Source organism: Oculina patagonica, chromosome 1 (assembly GCF_052425735.1).
Source record: "Oculina patagonica isolate OP01 chromosome 1, crgOcupat, whole genome shotgun sequence".
Classification (NCBI taxonomy): Eukaryota; Metazoa; Cnidaria; class Anthozoa; order Scleractinia; family Oculinidae; genus Oculina; species Oculina patagonica.
In genome coordinates this window covers 37863739-37886238 of record NC_135758.1, presented here as the reverse complement: position 1 = coordinate 37886238, position 22500 = coordinate 37863739, and the positions used below count along the sequence as shown (strand labels likewise).

Genomic DNA, 22500 nt, shown 5'->3' with positions numbered 1-22500 from the left:
AGCCTGCCACAGTTCTGGGTCAACACAGCACCCCGAGGTCCTACACCGTGCGCACACCAAAGATGAAAGCGAGTATCGTCGGAACAGGCGCCACTTACTGAAATCAAGGACACCTCAGTACACAAATGAAGAAACCAGTAGAGATGATCATGACCCGGAGGCCCCAACAACCTTTTCGGAGGGTCGTGAATGTGTCAGTGGAGAAGTATCTGAACCAGCACTCAACCAGAGGCCCTCAGCCAACCCACCGACACCGGTTATGGGCAACGAGCCATGTACCACCCGATCCGGTCGAGTCGTGAAGCCACGTGTGAACATTTTCAGCGCAGTCTTTGGGTTAACTGTCTTTCAGTTCCTTTTATAATTTTTGACACTTATGGACACTTAATTAGGTGTGACACTTTTTATGTGTGGCTTACTGACTAGTTACTATGGACCGTTTGAACAGCTGTTATTTGATTCATTTTGTAAGAAGGGAGATGTAATGTATGCACATCATTTGGCGCGCTTCGTAGTTATGCGAGTCTCGTTTTAGTGTGTGAGTGTGTTTGGGAACCGCCATCTTGAAAGTTGTTGTTTAGAGCTGTCAAGCCTATGGTTGAGTTTCTCAATGGAATTAAATTGAAGAAATACTTTACAATGGTTGCAAGCGTTCTTCTGATTGGATAGTAGCCCCCACTGTGTAAATAGTTTACATCGGATCCAAAACAACAACGAAAGAAAAACGACTATACTTGTGTTTTCTTTGAAACGAAGTAAAGGGCACTTTTTTCTTACATTTGACTGGTGTTACAGTGACTCGTTAATTAATTCATAATGAATTTCTGAACGCTTAAATTTAAGATTCTGCTACTTACTTTCAAAGCTCTCCATCAACATCTCCGATCTACATCCGATTGTTAACGCACTCCACCTACCCTCCGATCATCACCTCTTCCGCCTTAACCCTTCAAATCCACCTTATCGTATGGGTCTCGCCTTCACCTGAACTCTGAACGTCTCCTTTCCTCTGTGACAATTTAATTTTTAAATCAAAACTCAAAACTTATCTTTTTAAAAACTATACTCTACGATTTTTACTTTTTTTACTTTTAGTACATTTTTAATTTTTATTTTCACTAATTTTAACGAATTTTTATAATTTGTAGCGCCTAGAGAGACCTGGATAGGCGCTATAAAAATGTTTTATTATTATTATTATTATTATTATTATTATTATTATTATTATTATTATTATTATTATTATTATAAAGTCCACACATGTACGCATTGCGGACTTACTTTTATTATACTTTGTAACTTTATTGCAACTTCTTTTCCACTTGGCCCAGCTACTTAGCTCGATTAGCCTGAGCTATTTGTAAGTGGCTGTGCTCTTTTTTTTTTTCACTGTAATTTTTTACGTTGTATCCTACTATGTAATAATCTTCATTCTAATTTCTGGGCACGAAATAAAGATTTGTTGTTGTTCAAAGTGTTTTGTTAACATACCCTGCCGAGGTGAAAACCTTGGTAATGTTGCCCACTGCCTCATCCAAGATGTCTACCATACCAGCGTAACGACGTCTAAGATCGTTTTTGATAAAACTGTATTTATTAACATAATGCTGAGGTGCTTCCACTGGGGAATGAACGTTCTGGAATGCCATGTACAAGAACAGGGGCTGTGCTGGATCATGTGACTTCACTATCTTCTTCAGCCTCTGCAAATGCAGTCACAGACTTTGGTTAACGGCTTCTAAGCTAGAAATTCGTCGCGATTAAATGGTCAAATAATGTTTTTCATAACCTTTGTGTTTATATAATTTATCCTCTGAAAGAAGATTAAGATTGAAGACGCTGTTAGATACTCGTGCAATTTATGTGATATATTTGATACTCATTGTGAGAGGCTCGGTGGACTGTTAATGCGCTTGACTCCGGATCGAGCGGTCTGGTTTCGAGCCCTAGCCGAGGTCATTGTGTTGTGTTCTTGGGCAAACTGACACTTAACTCTAACAGTGCCTCTCTCCACCCAGGTGTATAAATTGATAATGGCAAATCTAATGCTGGGGGTAACTGCGATGGACTAGCCGCCCATCCAGGGGTGAGTAGAAATGTTCCTAGTCGCTTCATGCTACTGAGACCGAGATAAGCTCCAGCCTGATGGGCCACTAGCTTGAGGCTCAAACGCAGCATTTACCTTACCGGCCATATCTAATTTCGTTTAGATCGCGTGATTGGAGGGGACGGGCTTATATAACCGGAATATGTTTTTGTTGTAACCGTATACAGTCAACTCTCTCTTAACGGACACCTCTATAAGACGGACACCTCCATAAGACGGACACTTGGTGATGGTCCCTGCCGTTTTTCAGTCATTATACTGTTATCAAACTCCTTATAAGACGGACACCTCTCTAAGACGGACAACAGACACTTTGAAATCATTAACGGACACTGGAGAAGTGTTTTTTTATCATGTTGTATTAGTGAAAATACTTCCCATCTTCGCAAAGTTAGTCAGTGCCCTAAGGATACGTGTATACCAAGCTTACTAACCACAATCAATGACGCTTTGACGGTTTACTTCTTTGCTTACGTATATGGACACTTAAGAGGTCGTTCTCTTCTTACAGTATTACAGTTAGTAGAAGCCTGTCAATTCTTGCTTTAAAAAGCAAATACGGTCCTTTTATTATTTTAGTCTTGTTGCAGTTAGCAAAGGTTTGTTACATTGTGCAAAGGTTTAGCTTTTATTATTTCAGAATTACTGGTGTCGTGTTACCTCGACTCTCTACAGAGCGGCACCTCTCTAAGACGGACAGCTGCGGCCGGTCCCGAAGGTGTCCGTCTTAGAGAGAATTACCTGTACAGATGAGCCTATAACCGGGGGAGGCTTTTAAGCACGATTGTAAAATATTCTCAGTGAAACGTACCTCCATGTAGGCATAAATGGCGTAAGTGCCATTCCAGTTTCTTGCAGGCTCTTCTCCGTCACGAAAATCTAAAAAGCCGTCCATTAAGTGATTATAATGATCCTCTGATCCACTCCAGAATCCAAAGAATGTGTCAAACCCTCTTCTTGTAGGAACATAAGGCCACTTGTAGAAACCAAGATGCCACTTGCCTACCAAATGAGTCGCGTACCCTACATCGGCAGGGGAAACATTGTTAACAATTAAGAAATAAAGAGATAAACCGTCCTCAATCTCCAAGTCAGCTATCAAATTACAGCCATCAATGGTTCGCCCAGCGCAATAATTATAATTAACCGGGCGGAGACTGGGCCGGCCCGGTTCATAAATCGCCCGAATCGGACTTTGTTCGTAGTAGTCTTGTTGCTGGGCACAAACTGTCCTGGGATAACCTTATCAGCCGGCTTATGGCATCTTGAAAATGATTGGTAAGTATGCCGCCGGACTGAAGCGTTTTTTCCGAGCATTTTTTGAACTTTTTCCGAAGCTTAACAAAATTTCTCGAAGATTTTTCGAGGAAGTTCAGAAGATGCTTCAACTTTCGGATCATTCAGCATTAAAAAGTCGTCAGCAAACGTGACGTCATCGGTATCTTCACGATTGTTCTTAGTGAAAGAAATCCTTGTTATTCAACAAATTGTGGCCTTAAAATGTTATTTAGATATTTCTGTTGCAGTAACATTGTTTGAAAATGCCTAGAAATTTTACCTTCAAAGGGAAATTAGCATATGATTTGGAGAAGGTTCTTATTTAAAAGCAAAGTTTTGGATTTTTGGAGCATTTTCGAGGAACGTTTATGAAATTTCGAGCAACCTTTTGAGAATTTTCGGGCATCTTCACAAAAATCTTACCAACTTTTTTCAGTTCTTGAGGCAAAATACTATATTCTAACGGCAATCCATAAGGCTCGTCCACGTGTATTGTACCATGTTGTAATCCTAGAAAAAATAAAAAAATAAAATTGTAAAGCAACAAAGATCAGTAATAAAAAAATTGCAGGGGACATATTAACAAATTAATAATAAATAATAATTTATAAATTTATATTGCGCTTTTTAACATATAAATGAGCAAAAGCGCATTACAATATTAAAACTTAAAAATATTAAAATATGCTAACTAAATACATAACAATATTAAAACATAAAAATAGGGCAGAAATTTGGGCAGAAAAATTCAATTCTTATTTTCTTGATCGTGTTTGCAAGAGAATTTTTGATGACCCAAGGCCATTTTTTATGGTCATAAGTATTTGCATAGCCTGCGAATACAGCCTCTTCGTAGCGGGAGCGAATACGAGGGGGCTGTATTTGCAGGCAACTATTTCAGTGCAAATTTACGGGACAAATTGGTTTTTCTCGTCCAAGTATCCTATGGTATACAAAAGTGATATATTTGCGTCGGTTCAATGTAGATAATTTGCCGAATAAGGGATAGAAATTTTCCGTCCAAGGCAAAACTGTATTTGTCAAAGTTTTCGGTTTCATATTCTCGTTCCAAAATTCATTTTCCGAGTTCAGTGGCTCATGGCCACTTAAAATAAATTTATGCGCGTGCGATGATGAATCTGTCCCAGTGGGCCGCGGGTTAACGTAATTTGCATCGGTTTAAAAAAGTATGCAAGAATGCCACAGTAGTATGTGTTATCAATGGCGAATTCATTGGATTGTTATTTTAGTATCTGATCATAATAATACCTGTATGTATGGGGTACCTTCCAGTCATCAGAGCTGATCTTGTTGGTGTACACAGTGGTTGTACATAGTAATTATCCAAGATCACTCCTTCACTGGCCAGCTTGTCGATGTGAGGAGTTTTTATGACGGAGCCATGGAAGCCGACATCACTCCAGCCAAGATCATCCGCAAGAATGAACAGAATGTGAGGACGTTTAGAGTTCTTCGTGCCGTGCGACAAAACAGAATTAGAAAACCAGATAAAAAGGAGTACAGCTGCTTGACGCAAGAAAACCGCCATTATTTTACTAGTCCCCGGTTGATATCAGTTGTATTACTCTGTGCTGATATTTTTTGTATCACTACGAATTATTGAGGGTTTTTTAAAAAAAAACACTCAATACAGTCAATAATACGTCAAAGGTGGAATAAATCATATCACCATGACAAGGCTAACTGTCGTCACTCGCCTTGCACGTTAATTGAAGAACGGGAAAACGAGACTTAAGCGCAACCGTGAAATGATTGGGGAGGACGTTAGGCAGACCATGTCTCAAACGCGTCCGGTTAGGGCAGACGGAACAATAGTTTTTCATTTCACGTTTTTTTAAGTAAATTTATAAAATGAGATAATATTTAAACGTAACGGGAAATTAACACATTTATTCTACTTCATCACTTAAATAAAACCTGCTGTTATACGACAAAGCCGGCCTCAGGAGTCCTCATGGGCCAGATGAGGATAAGTAGTAGAAGTTATACGACAAAGACTGTAGTTCAAAGAAGTATTGCACTGTTCTTTTCTGAGTACTAATAAAATTTTGAGTTGTGTGCTCATATATTACACAAAATATAAAATTATTGCCACATTTTGTCACGTACGTGCATTAACAAGGACGTCTGACACAACGTACGAAAATCTTTATGTCCAATCAGATGACAGATCAAAATCACTAGTTCATGCATTAAGAACGACGTAAATGTGTAGATTCTTAGATAATGGACACCACCACAATACATCCCGGGGGCCACCCGGGCAACACATCTAGCAGGACAAGTCTGGTTTACGTCAGAATTGTCATTTACCGCCTGAAATATCTAACATTAGGCTTTCATTTATGTCCAACATTAGGCTTACTTGTTGTTTTACGACAGAAACCCATAAGGGTTGAAACGTTTAACGCGCGCGCACAGCGTTTGAATATTATTTTGCTGTACCAATTAACACGAGAGTACGCTGCTTATACACTATGACAACAAAATAATTTTGTTTTGGTGTTGCTTGACCAACCAAAAAGAAACTGTAGAAAACATTAAGTGTATCGGCGAATTCTCACTATTCAGAGGAACAGGAGAATAATAACTTTATTCACGCTTGTTCAAAAAAAATAACCTGTCAGCTAGCGCGCCTGTGAATTCAATCCAAAATAGTAATTTTGATTGGTTAAATGTTTCACGTGATTTTCCAAATTGGTACTTAGTGTAAACGAATGTGCAAACGCTTTGTACAATGTGAATCATAGGGAGTTACATGTTTCAACCCTTATGGGTTTCTGTTTACGACTAATAAGTTTACAGATTTGGTCAGGTGCTATCCCATTTATTGCTTTGAAAGAAATAATCAAAGTAGTTTATTGTTCCAAAAATAAACTGCTTCTTCCTTCGAGACATCGTCTTTATCAATCTTGCCAAGGTCCCCAGCAGCCAGTCATTTCAGCGGTTTCTCTTGCCTGGGGATCCGGTGGCTGATTGAGTGGTGTGACTGTGCTCTTAACGTAATAAGCCATTCTGTCCTTTAGTTTCTGTACAATATCCGGGTACTTGCTGCTTAAGTCGTTGCGCTCATTAGGATCAGCGGTTATATTGTAAAGAGCTACTTCGATCCTTTCGCCTTGATCCTACGATAAATTGAAGAAGAAACAACCAAAGCTGAGCTGCTTGAATTATTTATATTCGTTATTATTCATTACTGAGAATTAATGATAGCCGATCCAATCATTCGCCCCACTTTACTCGCCCATTTTACTGAACACTTACTATTCCTACTCAGGCATTAAGTGTGAGAAAATGACAAATTATTTCTTCTAACAAATTACAGAGAACATACCAACAACAAAATGGACTTAAGTTCACTGTTGCGATCATCTTCTTTTAACTGTAACCCAGTGTTTTGCTCGGTTAGCCTCTCTTCCAGTTCAGGTGGCTTAAACCACGTGATATTGGGAACGTTTATCAATATCTTCATGTGACCCACACGCAACGCGTACCCTTGAGTGGTATCAATGTTAATAAGAACTTCATTTCTTGGTGAGTGTTTTCCTGAGCTGATTGTCTCCCATACGTCAAAACCGTCAACAGGTTTGGGAAATTTAGGATCGTAGCTTCCACCTGAGGGCGAAGAATAAATGTACGTTAATATAATTGATCTTCAGCAGTAACTTAATATTTAAATTTCAGTTAATAAAGTAACAACCTTTCACTGCCGACATTGGCATTTAAAGAAGGTTGTAGTTCTTGAATGTATAAGGTCTCCTTAATTTTGCAGTGGAGGTCAGTTTTGCCTGACGCAAGGATTTCAAAATGATCCCATTTGATGTTATGGCCTGTGGTTTTTATGTGATCAGCAATAGCTGATGGATGGTCGCATTTAGTGAGGGCCTTAAAGTGTTCATTTTTTTCTGTCATGAAGTCGTCGTTTTGTTTTTCCTATGTAAACATCGTCACAGTCCCAGCAGCTATCTTTGTCGATGACCTTAGATCGTTGAGAACGGTTGAGGCGGTCTTTGTACGGAAAGAAGGATTTGATGCGGCGTGTGTTCTGAAAAATGATCTTGAGGTTGACGAAAGAGTAGAAGTCGGATACACAGGATTTAAGGCGTTTAGTGATTTGGATGCTTGGAAGACCTAAGTAGGGTAACAGGATTATGACGTCTTTTTTAGGAACTGTCGCAACAGGGGTGTCTGGAAAAAAGATAAAACACCCCTTTGCGACATTCCATGTCAAAGCTCTTGCTGCAAAATGGTTACCCTCGAGGCATTATATATCACGTACAACGTTAACGATGTTTTCAACAGACACAAAAACAAGCCAGACACCCCTGTTGCGACAGTTCCTAAAAAAGATGTCATAATCCTGTTACCCTACTTAGGTCTTTCAAGCATCCAAATCACTAAACGCCTTAAATCCTGTGTATCCGACTTCTACTCTTTCGTCAACCTCAAGATCAATTTTCAGAACACACGCCGCATCAAATCCTTCTTTCCGTACAAAGACCGCCTCAACCGTTCTCAACGATCTAAGGTCATCTACAAAGCTAGCTGCTGGGACTGTGACGATGCTTACATAGGAAAAACAAAACGGCGACTTCATGACAGAAAAACTGAACACTGTAAGGCCCTCACTAAATGCGACCATCCATCAGCTATTAGAAAATAGCACAAAGTAAATACGTGCGCTGATTGGTTAAAAATTGTGTTTCTATAACTCGATGGAGACACAGACAGTTGTCGTAGACACGGCAATCAATATTCACGGCGCTGAAATAAGCAATGCAAAAATAACAACTAAGAATTGTGTCAAATTTTAATGTCACAGCTAACAAAAACCAGGTTAAGACTAAACAAATATTTGCACACTTGAAAACAAGCGAGTAAGATGTTTACAGAGCCCGCTACACGTTCAAAAATAGTCTGTGAAAGAAATTATCGAAGCGGCTGACCTGTCAAAGAAGTATATGAATTCAATTGGCGCAACTTCACTCCATTCTAGGCTTTGCAGCACTTCAGAACTATTCATAGCTCCTTAACAGGACAAGATATTCGTCCAAAATGCCGAGTCAAACTTCTTTTGACAGAAAAATAATGCACTTTTACCTCCAAGGTTCGAGTCGCTAAATCGGCAGCGTCTGTCGTCAAACCATTCGGTTACGTCGATGAAGCGAAATAAATCCACAATTCTTGTCAAATTCTTCACTCTTTCCAGTGCTTGACTTCAGTTAAACAATCGGCTTAGTTATTTCTCATAATTACATTAACTTTGGGGCCTGTTTTCTTTGTTTGTTTGGCCAAAAAACGGTGAATTTTAACCTTGAAGCGAATGTTGAACAGTTGATTTATTTCTGTTCATTGACTCCCTTACTATGATTGGTTGATTATGTTCATGACGTAAAACTGCAAGGTGAAGAGAATCTACGTTTTGATGTTAAATAAAGCGCTAAATATTACTTTGATGTGCGTTATTTTCTTTGTGCTGTTTTCTAAAAGAAATAGAAAACATGTTTTCTGTGTTTCTATCGAGTTATAGAAACACTCGTGAAAGTTTGGGAGAACTCGAAAAAGCTGTGGAAACACTCGTCTATCGACTCGTGTTCCCACAGCATTTCTCGTTCTCCCAAACTTCCACTCGTGTTTCTATAACTCGATAGAAACACGGAACATGTTTTCTATTTCTTAATTGCTGATCACATAAAAACCACAGGCCATAACATCAAATGGGATCATTTTGAAATCCTTGCGTCAGGCAAAACTGACCTCCACTGCAAAATTAAGGAGACCTTATACATTCAAGAACTACAACCTTCTTTAAATGCCAATGTCGGCAGTGAGAGGTTGTTACTTTATTAACTGAAATGTAAATATTAAGTTACTGTTGAACGTTGAAGATCAATTGTCTCAGTCTAGGTTCCAGACCCCTTTTATTACGTTCAAAAATATAAACTTTTAAATACATAAAAGTCCTATAGAGCCCCTTGGAGCTAATTTCTTTTTTAGACCTTTTGTGGGAGGGGGGGTGCTTAATAGAGATAAATCACTAGGGGTGCATATAAAAATAATAAAGTGGACTTTCTAATGTTTTAGTGGCGTTGAGTAGCAAACTTTCTCACAAAACTAACAATTAAAATTAAATGTGGTGCATGAATAAGTATTATTGTCATGATCTACAATCTAGGAAAGGAGGGGTGGAAGCTTATTAAAAAAATTAACTTCTGGGGGGGATCTTGAAAAGGAGGGAGGACTTAATACAGCTTTAACATACAAATTCTGTGATCTGTGAGTGGTCCACGTGACTTGCATGATCATGCATCAACAAGAAAATAGCGCCCGCTGTAATTTAAACGGATGCGCGTGAAATTCCACGTGACGCTCACCTGCCAGCTTGATAAGAGTTGGGTACCAGTCCGTCGCGTGCAAGAGCTCTTTGTTTCTGACACCTTTCTGTTCCAGTAAATTACCATAGACAAATCCGGCCCCTCTAGCCCCTCCCTCCCAAACGGTGTGTTTTGTTCCACGAAGTGGCCAGTTAAATCCGCCGGCACTTGGTAAACCGCCATTGTCCGTACTAAAGATAACAAGCGTGTCATTCCACAACCTACAAACAGGAGCAGTATTTTATCAAAAGCACAACGTACAGAAAATACGGCGAGTTTAACTTTGACTCTACGGAAGTAGAATCTGGTTTCTGGTTTCTGGTTACTGCATAAACTGTATTCTTATTTTAGCTACATTCTTTTCCAAAAGAATTCGTCCGATAATGGTTAATTTCTAACACGAAATCAGGTTAGTCAAAGTGTTTTGTTAACATACCCTACCGAGGTGAAAACCTTGGTAATGTTTCCCACTGCCTCATCTAAGATGTCTACCATACCAGCGTAACGACGTCTGAGATCATTCTTTATAAAACTGTATTTATTAACATAATGCTGAGGTGCTTCTACTGGGAAATGAACGTTCTGGAATGCCATGTACAAGAACAGAGGCTGTGCGGGATCATGTGACTTCACTATCTCCTCCATCTTCTGAAAAACAAATGAAAGTCGTTTCTAAGGAAGGTGGAGAGCCTCTAGAGAGAGTGGGTGACGTAGGATCTCCCAAGACGCCTGGACACTTTTGTATATACAGTCTAACTTCCACTTGCGGACACCTCTCGTAATCAGACAGTGAACTTCCCTTTAACCCTTTAACCGAAGACTAAACCACGGTCCCGGCGATTTCTCCTCTTAAAAACTATATTTAAGTCTCCTCAGTATACGGACACCTACACTAAACAGAAGCCTTTTCATGGTCCGCAGAGGCTGAAATAACCTCGTTTAAGCCTATAGCAAAGGAGTTCAAGAAACATATTCTTGGCAAAATCGGCTTCATTTTACTGTAAAACACCTTAAACACTACTCCAGAAGAGAATGCCCCTTTAAAGTCAACTCTTTAAAGCAAAATCGTAATGTAGTTTCTTTTTGTACTAGAATGTTCTCTTATCTTCCTGCAAGGCGGATATCTCTCGAAGGCGGACATACAATCAGATCTGATACCTACTGTGTCCGCTTTGCAGTGAGATTGCAGATGACTCTACTCTTGCTTACAAACACTACTTATAGTTCTAATGTCGTTGAAGATATGTAATTGCTATGAAAGCAAGTCACCTTCGTGTAGGCATACATGGCGTAAGTGCCATTCCAGTTTCTTGCAGGCTCTTCTCCGTCACGAAAATCTAAAAAGCCTTCAACAGAGTGAGTGTAATGATCCTCTGATCCACTCCAGAATCCAAAAAACGTGTCAAACCCTCTTCTTGTAGGGACATAAGGCCACTTGTAGGAACCAAGATGCCACTTGCCTACCAAATGAGTCGCGTACCCTACATCGACAGGGGAAGCATTGTTAAAAGAGAAAGATTAACTTGTAAATGTACATGGCATAGTAAGCGATCAGAAGCAATCACGATCTTCATTACTTCAGCTGTCCAATGCAGCCATTGATGGTTTTGATGTTTATTTCTTCAGTACGAGGAAACCCTTACTATTCGCCCACAAATAAGAATAGTTGTTTTATAACTATGGCATCCTATAATGAGCGGAAACGAAAAGTCGTTATCATGCACATTAAGCCGGACTGAAGTTGCAGATTTATTCTGCTTTAGTAAGTGTTCCCCTACATTAATAAAACATGTCGCAAATCTTACCAACTTTTTTCAGTTCTTGAGGCAAAATACTATATTCTAACGGCAATCCAACAGGATTATCCACGTGTATTACACCATGCTGCAATCCTACAAAAACAATCAAAACATATAAACGTGTATGACATATAGGTGGGGTCTAACAGAAACATAAAGCGACAAAGACGGGTTTCAATAAAAAAAATTCCAGAGGATACTTGCAAATGTTTATATCAATTTCAACAATCCATAACATCACGAGTGACGGTATCCAAAAGAATCTTCGGTGACAAAGAGTCCATTATGGTCATTTTCGGACCAATTTCTTGATTTCTTGTTTGACCAAAGTCGGATCAAAAGTTTCGAACTGTTTGATTCAAGAAACACTGTACAGGAAATTAAAACTTTCATTTATTTCTTTTATGTTGAGTAAGAAGGGATAACTGATGGTGATGATGATGGTCTTTTCCTTAGCAGTAGAAGCTCAACCATTCCCACAATTCAAGGTTAGAGTTTGTGAACCTTTATGTCAATTCTACCAGTTTTTCTTTCATTTTTGTTAGATACTGTTATCCCTCTAGCCTCAGATCATTTTAAACCCTAGAGCCATCCAGCTCTTACAATTTTCCTGGTTTTCCGGCAAACGAGCCATAATTTTCCTTAAGAGTATCTTTAATTTTTTTTTAATTGAGCGAAACTTCACAACATTAGCCTCGCAATCATGTTATGAGGACCCTCGCGCCCCAGGGCCGTCAGCGAATACGAAAGGGGCCTATTTTGAACATGTTTATCAAGTAGTTCAAGCACTTCTCGTCCGACACTTTTAGATGTTTTAATGTACTCCACGCAGACAAAGTAGTCGAGTATTTATTAACGAAACTGTGTCACAATAATTTTAGTGTTTAAAAAGTTCAAAGGCTATAATATATACAAGTTGAAAGATAAAATAGAAAAACGTCACAAATCCCACGTGGTTTACGAAGGAAATTGTGACTGTGGTGCCAAGTATGTAGGTGAAACACAAAGAAATTTCAGTGTTCGAATTGATGAACATTCTGACACCACCAAGGTCTCAGAACCTGCGAGACATCTACTTGAATTATCTACTTAAATTCCAGGGGCACTCATATGGAATATAATCACCGGGCAACACAATGGCGAAAACCCAAGATCCTGGAGGCTTTGTTTATCGCTGAAAGCCAGAGCCAAACAAAAAGCTGCTAGCTCATCCAATTCATCTGTTCCCCATGGAAGTGACTTAACATTTAAATACGAAACTACGCGGCAAACACATCAACCCTGATGATGACTTTTTAGTCGAAAACGTTCGGTTTTTTATTTTATCTTTCAACTTGTTTATATTATAGCCTTTGAACTTTTTAAACATTTTATCCCCTTTGCGAACATTATGTTGAATTGAATAATTTTAGTATTTGATCATAATAATACCTGTATGTATGGGGTACCTTCCAGTCATCAGAGCTGATCTTGTTGGTGTACACAGTGGTTGTACATAGTAATTATCCAAGATCACTCCTTCACTGGCCAGCTTGTCGATGTTAGGAGTTTTTATGACGGAGCCATGGAAGCCGACATCGCTCCAGCCAAGATCATCCGCAAGAATGAACAGAATGTGAGGACGTTTAGAATTCTTCGTGCCGTGCGACAAAACAGAATTGGAAAACAAGATAAAAAGAAGAAGCACAGCTGGTTGGCATAAGAAAGCCGCCATCATTTTACTAGTCCCAGGTTGATATCAGTTGTATTACTCTGTGTCGATATTTTTTGTATAACTACGTATTATTGAGTGTTTTTAAGTAGGGTCAAAGGTGGAATAAATAATATCACATGTCATCACTCGCCTTGCACGTTAATTAAAGAACGGGAGAACGAGGTTTTAGCGCAACCGCGAGAGGATTGGGGAGGACGTTAAGCAAACCATGTCTCAAACGCGTCCGGTTAAGGTAGACGAAACAATAGTTTTTCTTTTCACGTTTTTTTAAGTAAATTTATTAAATGAATTAATATTTAAACGCAACAGGAAATAAACAAATTCATTCTACTTCATTACTTAAATAAAACCTGCTGTTATACGACAAAGCCGGCCTCAAGAGTCCTCATGGGCCCGATGAGGATAAGTAGTAGAAGTTATACGACAAAGACTGTAGTTCAAAGAAGTATTGTACTGTTCTTTTCTGAGTAATAATAAAATTTTGAGTTGTGTGCTCATATATTACACAAAATATAAAATTATTGCCACATTTTGTCACGTGCGTGCATTAACAAGGACGTCTGACACAACATACGAAAATCTTTATGTCCAATCAGATGACAGATCAAAATCACTAGTTCATGCATTAAGAACGACGTAAATGTGTAGATTCTTATATAATGGACACCACCACAATACATCCCGGGGGCCACCCGGGCAACACATCTAGCAGGACAAGTCTGGTTTACGTCAGAATTGTCATTTACCGCCTGAAATATCTAACATTTGGCTATCATTTTATTTCCAACATTAGGCTTACTTGCTGTTTTACGACTAACAAGTTTACAGATTTGGTCAGGTGCTATCCCATTTATTGCTTTGAAAGAAATTATCAAAGTATTTTATTGTTTCAAATATAAACTGCTTCTTCTCTCGAGACATCGTCTTTATCAATCTTGCCAAGGTCCCCAGCAGCCAGTCTTTTTAGCGGTTTCTCTTGCCTGGGGATCCGGTGGCTGATTGAGTGGTGTGACTGTGCTCTTAACGTAATAAGCCATTCTCTCCTTTAGTTTCTGTACAATATCCGGGTACTTGCTGCTTAAGTCGTTGCGCTCATTAGGATCAGCGGTTATATTGTAAAGAGCTACTTCGATCCTTTCGCCTTGATCCTACAACAAGAAGGAACAACCAAAGCTGAGCTGCTTGAATTATTTATATTCATTATTATTCATAACTGAGAATTAATGATAGCCGATTCAATCATTCGCCCCACTTTACTCGCTCACTTTACTGAACACTTACTATTCCTACTCAGGCATTAAGTGTGAGAAAATGACAAATTATTACTTCTAACAAATTACAGAGAACATACCAACAACAAAATGGACTTAAGTTCACTGTTGCGATCATCTTCTTTTAACTGTAACCCAGTCTTTTGTTCGGTTAGCCTCTCTTCCAGTTCAGGTGGCTTAAACCACGTAATATTGGGAACGTTTATCAATATCTTCATGTGACCCACACGCAACGCGGACCCTTGAGTGGTATCAATGTTAATAAGAACTTCATTTCTTGGTGAGGGTTTTCCTGAGCTAATTGTCTCCCATACATCAAAACCGTCAACAGGTTTGGGACTTTTAGGATCGTAGCTTCGTCCTGGGGGCGAAGAATAAATGTACGTTAATATAAATTCTTAAATACATAAAAAGCTCTATAGAGCCCCTTGGAGCTAATTTCTTTTTTAGACCTGTTGAGCAGGGGGGGGGGTGGATTACTAGAGATGGGGGCCTTTTTAAAAGCAGGGGGATTATTTCAAACCATAAATCAATAAGGGAAGCCTCGAGCCAAGTGGCCCATACTGCCGGAGCCTATCCCGGTTTTCCTACTAGGAATATTTCTACTCCACCCTGAATGACATGCTAGTCAATTGCAGGGTATTCCCCAGCATTATTTCGCCGGTACCTATTGATACACTTGGGTGGAGAGAGCCACTATGAGATTAAGTGTCTTGCCCAAGAACACAACACAGTGACCCCGGTCAGCGTTTGAAACCGGACCGCTCGATCCGGAGTCTGGCGCGCTAACCATTAAGCCACCGCGCGCCCCATGTAAATCCCTAAGGGTACATATGAAAGAAACAAAGTGGTCTTTTTAGTGTTTAACTAGTAGTGCTCAGTTACAAACTTTCACACAAAACTAACAGTAAAGAGAAAATGAGGGGGGCTTGAAAGAGCTTAAATGGCATAAACATTCTATGATTTATAAGCGGCCCGTGTAACTTGCATGATCATGCATCGTCAAGAAAATAGCGTCCGCTGCAATTTAACGAGATGCGCGCGAATTCCACGTGACTCTCACCTGCCAGCTTGATAAGAGTTGGATACCAGTCCGTCGCGTGCAAGAGCTCTTTGTTTCTGACACCCTTCTGTTCCAGTAAATTACCATAGACAAATCCTGCCCCTCTAGCCCCTCCCTCCCAAACGGTGTGTTTTGTTCCACGAAGTGGCCAGTTAAACCCGCCGGCACTAGGTAAGCCGCCATTGTCCGTACTAAAAATAACAAGCGTGTCATTCCACAACCTGCAAGTACAGTAGAAACAGATTTTGTAAGCTTTCTATCAAAAGTACAACCTACAAAAAATACTGCGAGTGTTGACTCTATAGATTTTTCCGTTTACGGGCAACCTCGTTCCCAGGGCTTTTCCCTTGATGATTTGGAACGCCCGTTCCAAATCTTCAAGGGAAAAGCCCTGGGAACGAGGTTGACTGTATGGGATTTGGTTTAATAATGGGTACTGAATTGAAAGGCCCACCTTCAACCGATATGCTGTGCGACAGTTTGTTTTTGTTTTGAAAAGATTGCTCTTGTCCCAAAACACTTCAAACTGGTAAACTACTAAAAAAATCGATGGTAAAACAGTCAAATAACTTTAACGAAAAGCCTGTTAACTACTTAGCTATGGATGAAAGAAAATTAAAGCAACTCAACTCGCTCTCACATAAAATGGCGGGGTACAATTTTCATCCTTGGCGCGCAATGCATCTAGGGTGAATGTGGGCCTTTAAAACACGTACTGTAGTCAATGTGTTTTAGTAGCATACCCTGCCGATGTGAAAACCTTGGTAATGTTTCCCACTGCCTCGTCCATGATGTCTACCATACCAGCGTAATGTCGTCTGAGATCATTTTTGATAAAACTGTATTTATCGATATATTGTTGAGGTGCCTGAACTGGAGAATGAACGTTCTGAAATGCCATGTACAAGAACAGAGGCTGTGTGGGATCATGTGACTTCACTATCTTCTCCAGTCTCTGAAAAGTTAATCACAGACTTGGGTTAAAAGCGTTGTTAACCGTTTATTAACAAAAAACATTGTTCAAATGGTTTGAAGCTAGAAATTAATCGTGATCAACTGGTCAAATATCTTTTTTCATAGGCTTTTCGGGAAGGTAACTTATCTACGGGAAGTAGATTGAAATTAACGCTGTTAGGTGCATTTGCAATTAAGGTGACATTGTAGTACTCATCTAGTTTCGATCACACATTTGAAGGAGTTGGGCTAATCCCGGAATGTACGTTTTTTTTGTTACCATACAGATGGGCCTTTAACCGGGAGAGGGGGAGGGGGCTTAAATGTGAGAATTTGCGGTATCCTGGTGAGATTTACCTCCATGTAGGCATACATGGCATACGTGCCATTCCAGTCTCTTGCAGGCTCTTCTCCGTCACGAAAATCTAAAAAGCCTTCAACTGAGTGACTGTAATGATTTTCTGAGCCGTCCCAGAATCCAAACGAAGTGTCAAAACCTCTTCTTGTAGGAACATAAGGCCACTTATAGAAACCAAGGTGCCACTTGCCTACCAAATGAGTCGCGTACCCTAAACCAATAGAAGCACTGTTAAAAGAAAACTGAACTTCGGAGAAAAAATTCTCACACCAAGTCACCGTTTGTTTTAACTCTGCGATTAATTCAAGAAAGCTCTGCTGACGGGTTTCACTCACCAACTTTTTTCAGTTCTTGAGGTAGAATACTGTACTCTAACGGCAAGCCAAACGGGTCGGGTGGGTGAATTACATCATGCTGTAGACCTATAGAAAAGGAAAATTAACGAACTCAACGCTCAGAGAAAACAATATTACTTTCTTTAGAGTGAGTTTTACCACTATAACTTGTTGTTATAGTTATAGTTCCAAGTTTCTTGCCTTTACTGAGGGTAGCAAAGGGTTAGGGGTATCAAATGGTCTTTGCGAGCATTTGCGAGCATGCGAGCACAGCGTTTTTCTTTGCGAGCACGAGCACTGAGAAAAGTTAGCCTTGCGAGCAACGAGCCCTTTTCAAAAAGTTACACCACTAAAAACCGAGCATGCGAGCACTTGTAAAAATGTGCGACCACGAGCAAACGAGCACCCCCTAAAATTTTGCGAGCATTGCGAGCACTGCGACATTTTGAGGGACTATTTATGACCCCTAAGGGTTTATGCGTGACACGTGAAAAGGGCAAAAATAGACCGTGAGGCATGAAAATAGGGCACAACTTAGACTGTGATGCGTGAAAATACCTAGTAAAGGCACGGGATTCGTGAATTCTGCAGTTTCAATTTTACGTGATACGTGAATTTGGTTACAATTTGTGTGTGAAACGGGATCACCCCTCCCCCTTTGCTACCCTGACCTCTTTACTCTCACAGACCCTCACTCCACACATGAGTATCAATGGGTTCCCGTAAGCTTTCAGAGCAACCCGACAAAATACCGGGGTGGGGTGGGTGGGTTAACCTGCGATGGCATGACATCAAGGTACTGTTGTGTGGAACACTTGGGCAGGGACCGCGGAGCTGTGCAGGTCTCCCTGTTGGGCGCGACTCACTCGTCTAACCAGTCTATTCTATGTCAATGTCTTGATTGCGCTTATTATACTAGCGACACTCAAGAGGAAGGGATTATTAGAAAGGGGGTGCATATTGGAAGAATTGGAAGGGCGCTTACTCGAACCAATGTTGTAAATGGGCTATCGGGGCCCTGGTGGAGAGAGGCACTGAGAAAGTAAAGTGTCTTGCCTAATGCAGGAACAACGCGCTAACCTTATCAGCACATTCTCATGCTCTCGTGTACACTTTTTTTATTTTATAAGAATCTAGTTTATAAGAATATCGAGACTGAATTTTGCGAATTTTTAAGAATATACCCGAGGCTGAGATTTTGAAAAGAATATAGTTTTTGGTTGAAACAAAATCAGGTATTTTCATTTCCATCACTTTATCTCTGTGAGGAATGCTTTGTTTAAAGCCAAAACGTTCAGGCTGCAACGAAAAGCAATGGTACATGTGCACAATGTAACACGATACAGATCTGGACACCAAACACTTGTAATTTGATTACCCAATTTTTGCTAAAACGGAAATGTCAAACGGTATTTTCTAAGAATGTTCATAAGAATATTTTCTGCCTAAAATGGACAGAAAAATAAGAATATTCAGCCTGGGTCGGAAAAACTGTATTCTTATAAATAAAAAAAAGAGTGTAATCACATTTCACGTTCTTCTTTGGGTTGTCACGCAAGCCTGTTCATCCGTTAAAACAGGCGTTGCGTGACAATTTTAAAGAACGATCTTTCAGTGTCAGGCCTGTTTCAGTGTTATATCTTCTTTCAGTCTACCAGTCTATAGATGTTCACTTAAATACCTGTATGTATGGGGTACCTTCCAGTCATCAAAGCTGATCTTGTTGGTGTACACAGTGGTTGTACATAGTAATTATCCAAGATCACTCCTTCACTGGCCAGCTTGTCGATGTGAGGAGTTTTTATGACGGAGCCATGGAAGCCGATATCACTCCAGCCAAGATCATCCGCGAGAATGAACAGAATGTGAGGACGTTTAGAGTTCTTTGAGCCGTGTGACAAAACAGGATTGGAAAACAAGATAAAAAGTAGGAGCGCAGTTGCTTGGCATACGAATACAGCCATTACGTGATTACGTAGCGAGTGTGGAAAACAAATCACATGATTGTCATGGCAATTTCATTGTGACCTTGCGGTACGCAGGCATTCTTTTTTCCCAGCCGTCACGCTCGCGAATTTTTCCTCTCCAACTTGCCTAAATAAGATATTTCGTTTGCCCTTTACCCAACCGAAACAATGTTGAGAAAAGTGAACAGTAAGAACGAACTTTACTACCTTTAGCGAAACTTTCAGTTTTCGTGACTCACTCACTTGGTGGTGCATTGTACATGTCAAACCAGGAGTCCTGGTCAGACGCAGAAGGATGTTGTTGTGTCAAACCAAAGCGATCAAATTATTTTAATAATGGATGCCGAACGGAATCAGAGTTAAAACCATGACCTTCAGTCCTTCACAAGAACAAATAAGGGTTGTTTTACTGCAAATTATGGTCAGTTGAAGACTACGTGACGTTTCCGTTATAATTTTTTTCGGTCTGTTCAGGTACTGTATTTCGGCAAAACGCTGTGCACGCCTTGCGTGCCTATGGCTTGAGGAGCCATAGGAAGCCACTTTTATGACGGAGCCATGGAAGCCGTCATCACTCCAGCCAAGATCATCCGCGAGAATGAACAGAATGTGAGGACGTTTAGAGTTCTTCGAGCCGTGTGACAAAACCGAATTGGAAAACAAGATAAAAAGTAGGAGCGCAATTGCTTGGCATACGAATACCGCCATTACGTGATTAAGAGGCGAGTGTTTTAAAACAAGTCACATGATTGTCATGGCAATTTCATTGTGACCTTGCGGTACACAAGCATTCTTTTTTCCCAGCCGTCACGCTTACTTATTTTTCCTCTCCAACTTCCCTGAATAGGATATTTAGCTTGCGCTTTGCCCAACCGAAACAATGTCGAGAAAAATAAACAGTTAGAACGAAACGTATTGCCTTTTAATACCTAGACTTTGAGTTTTCATGACTCATAACTTGGTCCTGGATTGTGTATGTCAAACACCCGGGCAGACACAGAAGGATGTTGTTGTGCCAAATTCTTTATAGTCAAAGTGATCAAATTATTTTTTTACAGATGCCGAACGGAATCAGAGTAAGAACCATGACTTTCACAAGAAACAAACTAGGTTTGTTTTACTGCAAATTATGGTTGAATACTACGTGACGTTTCCGTTATAATTTTTTTTCGGTCTGTATTTCTGCAAAACGCTATGCACGCCTTGCGTGCCTATGGCTTGTGTCGCATGCCAGTCACGAGTTGCGTAAACAAAAGAAAAACAAAAACAAAGATATCCACAGGCCGCATGGGATCTAAGAATTGACATTCGTGCACGAAACATTCACTGCCAATATCTTTCTGAAGACATGGCAGCTTCGACTTTACAAGCAGCAATGCTCCTTGTATTTATATCATGCGCGTTCTGCTTGGTCGCCGGTTCAGAAGATTCTAAGCCTCCGAATATTTTGTTTCTTCTCGCGGATGACTTTGGCTGGTATGATGTTGGGTATCATAATCCTAAAATTCAAACTCCCAACATCAACAAGCTGGCCAAAGACGGCGTTAAATTGGATAGTTACTACGTACAGCAAGTGTGTACACCAACACGGGGAGCCATTATGACTGGAAGATATCCTATTCATACAGGTATATTTACCAGACCTTACTAAAATTATACAGCTAAACAGAACATTCGCCAATTAAAGTCAATCGAAAAATTGGATTTGATTATGAGCAAGTGTGTTAAATTTTCGAACGCATGCGAACGTTCTTTAATCATCGGTTTTATTCGATTGGTTTTACTATGTATCTGCTTGCCTTCTTCCGGGCTTCTTCGCAAATAATTGAAAATAATGTTTTGTTTGTCACGCACTTCTTTTCAACGTTGGGAAGAATGCGTGACGAACTAAAAGACTGTCTGCGTTGGAGTCTGACGTTCGGTTGTGTTCGATATAAACCGATCTTGATACCAACAAACGATATTTGTCTTTCTCCCAGGTCTGCAACATGATGTTATCCACCCGAAGGACCCGTTCGGACTTCCTCTGGACTTTGAATTGCTGCCGCAGAAACTTAAAAAGGCTGGTATGTCGAGAGATGTCAATATCCTTTTAGCGCTTTCAGTTGGCAAAAGCGTAAAAATTTAAATAATCGCTTTGATTCCCATTTACGCATATGCAAATTATATATTATTGGCAACTCTGTTAGAACGAAAATACACACTATCAGTTAGCTTTCTCTTCCACAAAAGTCACGTAATTTTTTTTAATTTTTTTTTTGTGTGCGTGTCCCTTTTTCTCTGGGTCCCTCCCAGCTCACGAAATATTTGTTCCTTTTCTTGTTTAACTAAAAATAAATGTACCAACTAAAACAAAAGTCTACAGTTGTAAGTTTAATAATTAGCAGAAGCAAGACAAAAATAAGGGGAAGAAAAATCCGCCGCGGTTTTAATTTTGCTTGTATGTTGTAGACGAACTTTAGAGAAAATAGAGGGCCTGTGAACAGACTATATAAATACAAATATCCTAATACAATCTTAGCTTGAACGTCTTGCTTCGATGGGTATATGAAAATATGATAATTCCTGGTTTTCTATAGATTTCTTTTGAGATATTAAAATTCAAATTAATGGAGGACACAAACAAGTCAAACAAATGAATAAAACATGTTTGTTTAATTTTCTCGTTTGTGTCCTCTACTAGGTCCTCTATATCTCGCTACCAACTACTGAATTTCAATAAATCGAAATTGAAGTAACCTTATATACTGCATATTTATATCTACACATTCAAAATCACATCTCATTTATATATTTTATTAATGTATCACATCTCTTTCGTGTTTTTGTGTCTTTTCTACATTTGTTTTCTTTTTTGACAGGCTACGTGAGTCACTTGGTAGGCAAGTGGCATCTTGGTTTTTACAAATGGCCTTACGTTCCAACCAAGAGAGGTTTTGACACCGCTTATGGATTCTGGAATGGTGCCGAGGGGCATTTCGACCACAAACGCTTAGGAGTGGTTGACTTTCGCGATAATTTGGATCCAGTATTGGATTTGAACGGCACGTATGCTACAAATGCCTACGTGAATGTGAGTAAACGTTAGTATACTCTTTGAGGTAAAGTCGCACTTGGGCCAAACCAAACTGGTCCACACTCCGCCAAATTTTCATATCAACAAGGATGTCGACCTTATTTTGGGTATAAGGGATAAGGGATAACTCACAAATTTTTTTAGGGATAAGGGATAAATGTTTAAATAATTATAAGGATAACG

The 22500-nt window shown here is 39.7% G+C and overlaps 4 protein-coding genes across 4 annotated transcripts in view; 1 reads left to right on the top strand and 3 right to left on the bottom strand.

Moving 5' to 3' along the window:
- Positions 1–5019, bottom strand: part of LOC144629102 (arylsulfatase B-like) — a 25298-nt gene extending 20279 nt beyond the window's left edge. Inside the window, exons 1-4 of the mRNA XM_078487294.1 lie at positions 4655–5019; positions 3809–3895; positions 2919–3130; positions 1492–1703 (exon numbers count right to left, since the gene is read on the bottom strand). Coding sequence (XP_078343420.1) covers positions 1492–1703; positions 2919–3130; positions 3809–3895; positions 4655–4934 — 791 coding nt within the window. The 5' untranslated portion in view covers positions 4935–5019. The remainder of the gene's footprint in view (positions 1–1491; positions 1704–2918; positions 3131–3808; positions 3896–4654) is intronic.
- Positions 5020–6152: 1133 nt separating this feature from the next.
- LOC144629171 (arylsulfatase B-like) lies at positions 6153–13361 on the bottom strand. Its single transcript, XM_078487384.1, has 7 exons — positions 13011–13361; positions 11586–11672; positions 11050–11261; positions 10217–10428; positions 9781–10001; positions 6741–7021; positions 6153–6531 (listed from the first exon to the last, which is right to left on the bottom strand). The coding sequence occupies exons 1-7, from the start codon at positions 13294–13296 to the stop codon at positions 6313–6315; spliced, it is 1518 nt and encodes a 505-aa protein (XP_078343510.1). The 5' UTR covers positions 13297–13361; the 3' UTR covers positions 6153–6312.
- A 180-nt stretch (positions 13362–13541) lies between these two features.
- On the bottom strand, positions 13542–19271 carry LOC144629178 (arylsulfatase B-like). The gene is made up of 7 exons (XM_078487395.1): positions 18956–19271; positions 17275–17361; positions 16939–17150; positions 16371–16582; positions 15628–15848; positions 14645–14925; positions 13542–14441 (listed from the first exon to the last, which is right to left on the bottom strand). Exons 1-7 carry the CDS (start codon positions 19236–19238, stop codon positions 14223–14225), a joined length of 1515 nt encoding a protein of 504 aa, XP_078343521.1. The 5' UTR covers positions 19239–19271; the 3' UTR covers positions 13542–14222.
- Positions 19272–20447: 1176 nt separating this feature from the next.
- The window catches only part of LOC144629163 (arylsulfatase B-like), a 9131-nt gene continuing 7078 nt past the window's right edge, over positions 20448–22500 (top strand). The window contains exons 1-3 of the mRNA XM_078487372.1: positions 20448–20869; positions 21221–21307; positions 22103–22314. Of these exons, the coding sequence (XP_078343498.1) occupies positions 20590–20869; positions 21221–21307; positions 22103–22314 (579 nt within the window). The 5' untranslated portion in view covers positions 20448–20589. The remainder of the gene's footprint in view (positions 20870–21220; positions 21308–22102; positions 22315–22500) is intronic.